General features: G+C 34.6%; 2 protein-coding genes across 3 annotated transcripts in view; both read right to left on the reverse strand.

Moving 5' to 3' along the window:
* Window positions 8,009-10,219, reverse strand: LOC109838047. 2 transcript variants are annotated; one of them, XR_002246551.1, is made up of 2 exons: window positions 9,017-9,050; window positions 8,009-8,963 (listed from the first exon to the last, which is right to left on the reverse strand). XR_002246551.1 is itself a non-coding variant. In XM_020406497.1 (2 exons), exons 1-2 carry the CDS (start codon window positions 9,390-9,392, stop codon window positions 8,589-8,591), a joined length of 690 nt encoding a protein of 229 aa, XP_020262086.1. In that variant the 5' UTR covers window positions 9,393-10,219; the 3' UTR covers window positions 8,009-8,588. The 2 variants fall into 2 exon arrangements, 1 of the variants encoding a protein (XP_020262086.1); XM_020406497.1 differs by lacking the exon at window positions 9,017-9,050 and adding an exon at window positions 9,078-10,219.
* The window catches only part of LOC109839229, a 2,636-nt gene continuing 1,800 nt past the window's right edge, over window positions 9,407-10,242 (reverse strand). Inside the window, exon 2 of the mRNA XM_020407657.1 lies at window positions 9,407-9,803. Coding sequence (XP_020263246.1) covers window positions 9,407-9,803 — 397 coding nt within the window. The remainder of the gene's footprint in view (window positions 9,804-10,242) is intronic.

Raw genomic sequence — 10,242 nt, forward strand, 5'->3', positions numbered from 1 at the left:
GGTCTGCAGATCTCAAAGTTGGTGATGGTTTTCTCATACAAAAAGTTTAGGGTAGTGTTCAGTTCTGCAAAACCCTTATGATTTTATGCTATTTTTAAAATTTAAAAAGATGTGGAATGCCTTTCACATCAAAATTATTAGCTAAATAGAAGTGTTGTTTAGCATTGACTAAACTTAAGTGGGGAGTGATTGAGGTTCATTCCTTTGCAAATAAATTAGTGAAGGGAGGGGAGTCCTTTTTCTGTCTTTGTATATTTGCCGCATCAAAATTGTTAACTAATTAAAACTATAAAAGTGTTGTTTTAGCATTGACTGAACTTAACTTTGTATTGATTGAGGTTCATTCTTTTGCAAATAAATTAGTGAACGGAGGAGAGTGCTTTTTCTTGCTTTGTATATTCATCATGTAATTATACATGTTATTTAAGGTGCTATTAAAACTAGCAGAAGGACAAATAAAGGTCTATGTTGTCGGATTTAGTAATTCAAGTTTGATCATATGTACATCAAAAATAAGATATTATCTTGACCAATTGTAGTTTGTATATTGTTTTGCATGAATGGGGTATATTTATACACCAAATATTTTGCAGCCTATTTTATCAGTCTCGCACTCCTTTTTATGCTCTTCCATCTGATTTAGAAATCTGTTGATTTTCAAGTATGGTGATCTGAACAATCAGAGTTAAATCACTGAATTTTGGTCAACCTCATTAAAATTCTAAGTCAAAGCTATGAATGTTTATTATTATTATTTTTGGCATAACTATAATTTGGTTAACTACAAATGCGGTTTTGTAACTTTCAGCTCATGAGGGAGATCACGATTTTCAGCAAAGCTGATGAAATTATTTTGGGGTCACATATCATTGTAACTTTCAGTTCTTGAGGGAGATCAAAATTTTCAGCAAGACTGTTCTTAGGTTGGATGAAATTATTTTGGGGTCAGGATTTTCAGAGTTAGATCAAGATTTTCAGCAAAGCTGATGAAATTATTTTGTCTATTTAATGGCTATTCACACTACATCAATGTGCTGCAGGTGTTATATAATGTACTTGAGCAGAAATTTATCATGCCAAGACGTTTGCTAATGACTGGGACACCTATCCAAAACAATCTCTCTGAGCTTTGGGCATTGATGCATTTTTGTATGCCATCAGTTTTTGGAACAATGGAGCAATTTATTTCCACATTCAAAGAAGCTGGAGATTCATCAGGTCTTGCTTGACTCAGTAGAAGCTACCTAGGCAATTTTAATATCTACTTTTCTCATAGAATTTATCTTGATGCTCCTTGTTGATACACATTATTGTTTACTGGCAGCACATTAGCATTGTAGCATTCACTAGGGAAAATAGACAATTAGAACCAAAAATATTGCTGAATCATACCATGAGCTACTCTTAGGAGTCACTACATGCATTTAATTTCTTCATAGATGTGAGATACCTTCATTGTGTCCTACCGAAGAATATTACTCCTATTTCTATTTGCTAATATTCTTTTAGGGTCCTCATCTCAAACAATGATATCATGTTTAAAAGCTCTTGTAGGTGTAATTGTTTTCTAAATGCTCATTACTTCATGTTTATTCTTGATTATTCGCTCTTGTTGGCAGATACTTATCATATTTTATATGCTTGACTTGTGTACATTGGAATCTTAAGAACAAAGCAGGAGGGATGATCTGGAATCTCTAGGATTTGTTCTCACATACTTTTTACGAGGAAGGTCTGGTGTCTATCCTAACTTCATTTTTAGTAGCTTTTTCCATAGTATGATGTAACAAAAATTTGTTTTCTTGTTGTTTCCAGTCTTCACTGACAAGGTCTAAAAGCTAGAACAAAGAATCAGAAATATGAAAAAATTAGTGAAACAAAAGTTACCACCTCCATTGAGGTAAGATCTAATTCACCTAATGAAGTTGGGAGCCTTGACCACATATTCTGCATGTGGTGCAGCTTGTGTAATTTCCATTTTTTATGATGCAGGACCTGTCTAAATAATTCAAATCTTGTTTGCTGCGAGTGAAATCAGCATATCTATTTCTTCAGGTTTAAAAAGTATTGGTTGACATTTACATATTGAGTGGAGATTTATGTTAGGTGCAAACACTAATTAAGGTTTCATTTCTTGAAGTTGTTCAAACCGGTATAGGTCAACATTTTAAGAGATTTTTATTAATAAAGCTGTAGTATGATGCACCTGGCATTATTAGATATCCGATACTGCAATCCATTGAGAATTTGAGATCTTGTGGATCTGAATTTCAAGTGCCTTTTCATTTCACAGGAGCTAAGGATGACAGAAACGTTGCATATTGTGTGAGATTTTCTTAATTTTCTATTTGATCTTAACTTCATATCATTTATGGCACTGAATGTCAGAAGTTAGAGCTTAGCTTTTAATGCCACTCCTTTTGTCATTAATATATTATAGTTCGTAATGACTTTCACATACACCCTCTTAATAGAAGTGTCTAAACATCAAACATCTTAGCAAGTCTGTGTTTTGTATTTTCAGATTCCCCAACACCTATTTGCTCGTTGGGTGCTGCAATGATGAGACTACTCATATGTACAAAGGAAAAACTGTTATGACTGAAGCAGAGCGTTATGAGTCACTCCGGCATTGCAAGTATGTATTGCTTTATTCATTTGTCTGAAATCGCAAATGTTGAACATCATATGATTTGGTTACAAAGGGATTTCATCTTTTCTTTTACCGCACTTCTGTGGTCTTCTTTCTTTCGTCGACTTCTATTCTCCCTTCTTGCCTTACACATATATTTGCATGGTCATTTGTTCTTAGACCTAGCATAGATAAAATGTGTTTATAATATCTTCATTTTTATTAACTACTGCCAAAAATACCTTTCCCAAACTAGAATTTACTAAATTTCGTACTTGAAAACTTTAATTTAGGTGGTAAAGAAGGGAGAACAAGTGGTTGGTTAGCAGAACCTTCTCGTCATCGTGCATCGGGACAAGCTGTAAATGCAGGCAGCTTATTAAAAAAACATGGGTAGCAAATGATTCAAAAAAGGCTTTGGTGAATCAATAGTTCTATATGTCATTGTTTTTAGCCTGTGATAATTTAGCTCCAGTGGATCTATGTGACATCTGAATTTCATTCTAATAAGAAACTTATTGGAGCCCAATCTGAGAGTGAACTATACAGGAAATATCAATTAAACCTGATCCATATCTGTAAAGAAAAATCTAATTCTTTTTAGTCTCATGGTTTTCCACCTTTGGTTTCATCCGCAATTGATTTTATCAAAGATAGAATTGTTGTTTTAAGAGTATAATTCTTTGGTTCTTTGCGTTCTCAAAAATTCTTGCTCTATACTATCTTCGCAAATTTTTAAAATCTTGCAATTTACTTTGATTCAGTAAATTTCATAGACATGTAATCAGAAAATCTTACGCTCGTAATATGTATGAGTAGGTATAAGTAGCTTACCGCTATAAATAAATTTGAAACCATTAAAGCTCAAAATATCCAATGATAAAGAGAGATATTTATAATATCTCTATTGTTGCATGACTGTTAATTGTTTTGATGAGATAGAAATAAGTAGGAGTAAAGAAAAATAACAATGCTACTATTTTAGTAGCATTTATATTGGATAATTATGATTAAATAGATCGTCTATTGTCATCTGTATATAAGTAGTATTGGTGGATTGAAACTTAATGTTGTATATCAAATAAAAGTCTTTAATAAAATTATTCATTATTTACTATTGTTAAGGATGCATACAATCTATTATTACCCGGTTGATACATAAATGTAATTTCAATATTCAATCCTTTTGAATTTTTAAATTCTATACATGTGTTTGATATATGGTTTAAATTAAATTAATCTTAATGAAATGAATCAATAATAAAATAATAAATTAAAAACAATTACCACGTGCATTGCACGTGCAATTTAACTAGTATATATATATATAGGTGCAAACTTGTGTCAACTTAAGTGGATAGGGAATAGTGTATCCACCAAAGTTTTTAACCACTCATATTACCTAGGGATCCTTGTATTATATAAATTGAATTCACACCAAGTATATCCAAACATGAAAACTTAAGCTTAATAAACAAGCCTTTTGTTGTATGAATAATTTATGACATGCATTTGTAGTGTTGAAGCATTTGTGACATGAATGCGGCTAACTAAGTATATCCAAACATGAAAACTCAGGCTCTCTCATATTAATTACAAGATGCTTCAATACTTGGTGGTGTAACAAAGTGGGGGCATTAACTCATAGAAAGGATGAATGAAGGCTGATTATGCATGTAAAAAATTAGCAATACTTTTGTTTGTCGCCATCTAATAAAGCACTTTTTACCCCAAAAGCTTGGCTTTAATCACCATGAAAGATATCAGGAATACACCAATCACCATATAAAGGAGTGTTGTATATGTTAATTGTCTAATAAAATAGAAAGAGATGTCTCAACTATTAAAATATCTTTTGCTTTGATTACTCGACTGTAATTTTATCCAGCTGTGTTCCTATATAACTAATGAGCTCATTTAAGTTGGCAATCTCCATAATTATCCTCCCTCATAGTGTCAATGTCCTAACTCTAGTGATGTTCAAAGTAGTATTTGGGTTTGATGTGTCTAATTCATGATGATGCGGGTTCTGTGTTTCTAGTCTTCAATACAATTACCACACAAAGGAGTACTTATTCTCAGGAATTACTCCTTCATTTTTACTCGATTATTCCACAGCTCAAAAGTCTACACTCTCCCAAAAGACACCTGATGTAGATATTGAACCTGTTGACAAAGGGAAAATGACTGCGATATGTTTCATATTTAATTTGTATATGTTATCTTTCTCTTTTGCCAAACCACCCAAACCATGTCCAGTCCCCAGGTCTCATGTAAAGTTATGTTTCAGTATTAAGTTGCTAGCAAGTTAACTCATTGAGGGTGTAAGGGAATGAGATAATATTGAGGTTTTTTTTGCATACGTACTAGTTGGGTAAGTCGTTCCATCTTGGACTTAAGCTCGGTCATCTCACGAAGGACATCGGGAGGAGTGGCAAAAGCAAATATCGGAGTGGAAGAAGTCTTCAAATAATGTCTACTGACACCATGACCCAAGCCTCTCTCATAACCGCCGTGATGCCCTCCATGTACCTCATCTAAAACTTTGGTCATCGCGGCAAACTTGGGTTCTTGGTCGACGCCTAATGATTTTGCCTTTTCTATCACCCGGTCCTATATCACGTAAAGTATTCAAATGTAACTCAACAATATTATTATAAATATACTTAAGAAAAACGTTTGAATTCGTCGTAAAATGAACACTTACACAATACTCTTGAGTTTGGGTGTCAGGATATATACACGAGTATGTGTCACCATTTGGATCCACTAATATCGCGTGGGTACCCAAATACTCCTTCAAGGCACTTGAGGAGCCACTTGATTCTTCGATTTGAGCTTTTTGTAACTCAAAAAAAAATATGTATAACATATCATATTATAAATAAAAAATGTATTTTTTTAAAACTCAAAGAATACTTAATATCACTCTCTGTTTTGCTCGAACTATGCTCCATGAGCCACCTGTATAGATTGCTCAACCTTGCTTCTTAGATTCTCGATTCACCTTATTTTGTTTTGCCTCCGCCTACACATAAAAGTAAGAATTAGATTTCAATCTAATACTAAGTATATACTAGACATCATATTTATTGTTAAATATATACCTGCTTGCTCTTAGAAGAATAAAAAGAGCATAGGACACCCCACCAATTTTTATCAATCCCTTCAAACACCTTTTCCTGGAAGAGAGCACGTCTCTTCTCTTCTAGGGTCTTCAACCATAGTTCATAGCACTCCGTCTTCACCTGATTTCGATTGCCACGGACCCTCTCCTGCATCTTTGTCTTTATGCCTCGGTAGATAATAGGAAGGTTGAGTGGACAATAAGGATCTTGGGGCAAAAACTCATAATCTTTCTGCATATTCAACAAAATTAATGTATTAGAGTGGATAGGTACCAAATGATACTAAATTATCTTGATTTTGCAAATTAAAAATGTCTCTAAGCCTGAGCTTGGAGGAAGAAGTTTTCAAATGAACGCTCATGATGCGCACACCAGTTCAGATGAAGTGGAAAGTTCGTAAATTGACGGCTTTTCTGCCAATATACTGCCCAAATCGCTCAACATTGGAGCCAATTATGCGAAACTCCTCATCAAAATGCAAAGGGAATGTCGGCTCATCTATCTCGGGACTCGGCGCCAATCGATGGGCTTTATTCTTCCCCCGAGTCTTCTTACATGCCTGTGGTAGCCCTGCATCTAAAAAATATGAAACAAGAAAGGATACTAGAAAATAAAAAGGATATTAAAAATAATAAAATCAAATGATATAGATACCTTTAGTTCTTGTAGCACGCTTCTCTGCACGTTTAGGAGCACGATTAGGATGATAGTTTCTCAAATGTAGAGGACGAGTTGCTGATACGGATGTAGAGGCATCCTCTCCAACTATATAACAAAATGTAATAATATAGGTACCATCTGGATAAAATAATACAAAATGCATTTGACATTAATGCATTAAATAATACTTACCCATCGAGTGTACAGATGGTATGGAGTGTGTAGAGGTCGGCAAATCATGTTCCTTAGGCTGAGGTGCTATATTTTGAAAGAAAACAATATAGTATAAAAAATATTATGCAAACAAAACAAGAATCAAAATAAAAGCCTACTAATCTGCACGGAAATATGTAAAATCTACCCTATAAGAAGACTCCGGAGTAATGTGATTCATCTCTCTATCGTCACTGCAGAAGGATGTAGAGGGAGGAACACTAAGGATAGATATGGAACGACGAGCGCCTTCTAGCTCCATCTGACGCTCCCTCGCTTGATGCAAGAGCTTCTTAGGCGCCATCCGTCTAGTTTTGGACTTTGATGGTCCTCGACTAGACATCTTTGCCAACCCCTAAACAAGAGTAAATATATATATATATATGAGATGCGTGCAATACATGTGCGTAAATTTCAAGATGATTTTCAATGATTATTACCTTTTTCCTTTTTACATGTGTGTAAATATATATATGAAAATATTAACATATGGATATTTTCAATGATTATTACCTTTGTCTTTTAATAGACTTCTTAGACGTTGTAGGAATATCTACAACGATTTCGTGATCGAAATCATTCCTAACCCATGAAACTTCATGCTCACACTCAACTCGAGATACATTTTGATCTATGGAAATAGTAGGTTGTAGCAATCTAAGTCCTTCATCATCAGAATCTATCTCAATGTTGTCCTATGTCATATCCGCGAATTGTGGTACATCGTAGGTATCTCTCGGTTTCCATCGACAAACAACACTCCATCCTGAACTCAATATACTTGAAATGCTTGTTCCGGGAATATATATTGTTCGTCTTCAAACTAAAAAAGATTAGTGTTTACACTAGTCAATCCATATTCATCTTTCCAAGTCCCGTATGTCTCTCCATTTTCCATGTTCGGTTCTTGTATGATACCAAACACACTTAAATATATATACTAGTTTGGCTCGTCCCGGATAGCGAATACCAAGTATTCTATCCAAATACCCATAGTAAATCATTCTTTCAGCTCTAATGGCCGCAATTCCACTATTCTAGGTAGTCCGAGATTCTTCTATCTCCTTGATTTCAAATTTGTAACCATTTATACTAAATCCTTTGTAGTATGCAACCTCCAAGCTTGGATGCCGAGCTAGACATCTCAAATCACCATCTAATGTTAATTCTGAGTTTGGATCTTGGACCTGAGAAAACAGTTCATCATTCCAATTCTAGGAATATTAATTCTGAGTTTGGATCTTGGACCTGAGAAAACAGTTCATCATTCCAATTCTAGGAATATAAAGATAAAATTATAGATTATTGGATCTTGGACCTGAGAAAACAGTTCATCATTCCAATTCTAGGAATATAAAGATAAAATTATAGATTTATACTATGACATATAAGAAATTCTTACATAATTTTTAAACCAGACACAAAAAATTTTTTGATGATGCTTCTCCAACCGTTCATCATTCCATATGTGATGCTCTTCATGTAATTCATCCTTATGAATTTTATTCTCAACATGAATTGTTAACATCAACATTATATTATTTCATGCATACATACACATATAATAGTAAATGCAAAATAGACTTTCCCTCTAATTTCCTCAAGGCAAATGCTATTGAGGAGGATAAATTGATGTATCTGATTAATAAATGTGATTCCCATTGTCGTATAAGTTAGTTTGTCATGTGTTCCATCACGAATACTACGCACAGGACTATTGAGCTTCGTCTCTATGTTTTCATCCAAATAACGAGAACAAAATGTCGTTACCTCCTCTAGGAGATAACCTTCCATTATAGAACACTTTGGCCGATTTCTATTCCGAATGTAATTTTTTAGAGTGAGAATGTACCTACAAATACTAGTATTAGATTACTACATACAAACATACAAAATAGAAAAGTTATATTGGTTGTGTCAAAGAAAAAAGTGAAACACCTTTCTATAGGATACATTCACCGATATTGTACTGGTCTAGCAAGCCTTGCTTCGGTTGCAAGATGAACAGTCAGATGTATTATAATATCAAAGAATGATGGTGGAACAATCCGCTCAAGCTTGCACAATATTAAGGGAATTGCTTCTTGTAGCTTCTCCAACTCCTTGTCCTCAATGGTTTTAGCACACAATTCCCTAAAAAAGCTGCAAAGTTCGTTGATCACTAAACCAACAGATTCAAGAAGCGAAGCCCTAAGGGATAGTGGGAGAAGGTGCTCCATAATAACATGGTGATAATGACTCTTTAACCCATCAATCTTGCTTTTTACAGTCTTTATCTTCTTATTAAATGATCCAGAAAACCCTGTAGGAACCTTCAGCTCATGCAATACCTCTTATTAAATGATCCAGAAAACCCTGTAGGAACCTTCAGCTCATGCAATACCTCCAAAAATATTTTCTTTTCTAGTTTTGACATATGTAGGAACCTTCAGCTCATGCAATACCTCCAAAAATATTTTCTTTTCTAGTTTTGACATATGATAAACGAGATTGGGGAGTACAAATTTTCCTGGTTTACCTAATTTAGGTATAGGGTGCAACTCTTTTCTAATGTTGAAGTGTTGTAGATCCCTCCGAGCTTGTAGGTTATCTTTCGATTTTTCATCTTTACAAAGGAGCAAGTTAAGTATGTGCTCAGATACCCCCTTCTCAATGTGCATGATGTCCAAATTGTGATGCACTATATTTATCACCCAATACGGTAGTTCAAAGAAAATAATTTTCTTATTCCATCCTTGTGGCTTTTCCTGTCCTTCCATTACTTTTCCAAAAATCACATTTTCATAATCATTCCATTGACCAAGTATATCCGCTCCAGATAAGTGACTGGAGCCTTTCGGTGCTCTGTAGTACCATCAAAGTGAACATCCCTATAGAGATGGTCTTCTTTCAACATACGTCGATGACCACAATAACATATCTTTTTGCTAAAAGGCAACCATGTCGATGTTGTATCCACGTGGCAATATGGACATACTTTATAACCATGTACAGAATATCCTGATAGCATTCCATATGCAGGAAAATCATTAATTGTCCACATTAAGGCTGCACGCATTATGAAGGTTTCCCCTTTATCTGCATCATATGTCTCCACACCATTAATGAATAAAGACCGTAACTCTTCGATGAGAGGTCGGGGATAAACGTCGATATTATTTCCCGGTGAACTGGGTCCATCAATCAAAAGAGGCATCATAAAATATGATTGATCCATAGCCAACCACGGTGAGAGATTATAATCATCATTACAATCGGTCATGTGCTGTGTGGATTACCATTAAAACTAAATGGGCAAAAGCCATCACTAGCTAGTCCGAGCCTGATATTACGAGGATCCTAACAAAATATTGGATGTAACTTATCAAAATTCTTCCATGCAGGTGAATCTCTCGGATGACTCATTTTGACATCTTCACTTGGAAGAGCACGATCATGCTAGGTCATTGCCACCGTTGTCTTCTTACACTTGTAAAGTCTCTGCAGCCTCTGTGTAATAGGAAATTATTGTACTACCTTGAGAGGTATATCATTCTTACTAGTATGTGCTTTCTTCTTATATCTGGACACCCTACAAGTAGGACACTCTTTCTTATATGAGTTTTCTTT

This window comes from Asparagus officinalis, chromosome 4 (genome assembly GCF_001876935.1).
Source record: "Asparagus officinalis chromosome 4, Aspof.V1, whole genome shotgun sequence".
Taxonomy (NCBI): domain Eukaryota; kingdom Viridiplantae; phylum Streptophyta; class Magnoliopsida; order Asparagales; family Asparagaceae; genus Asparagus; species Asparagus officinalis.

What these genes read in the sequence shown, in the direction of transcription:
- LOC109838047 (XM_020406497.1), bottom strand. Translation starts at nt 9,392, where the DNA reads ATGGAAGGACAGGAAAAGCCACAAGGATGGAATAAGAAAATTATTTTC. An exon ending in AAAAGAAAATATTTTTGGAG is followed by an intron (nt 8,964 to 9,077) that starts GTATTGCATGAG and finishes ATTTAATAAGAG; the next exon opens with GTATTGCATGAGCTGAAGGT.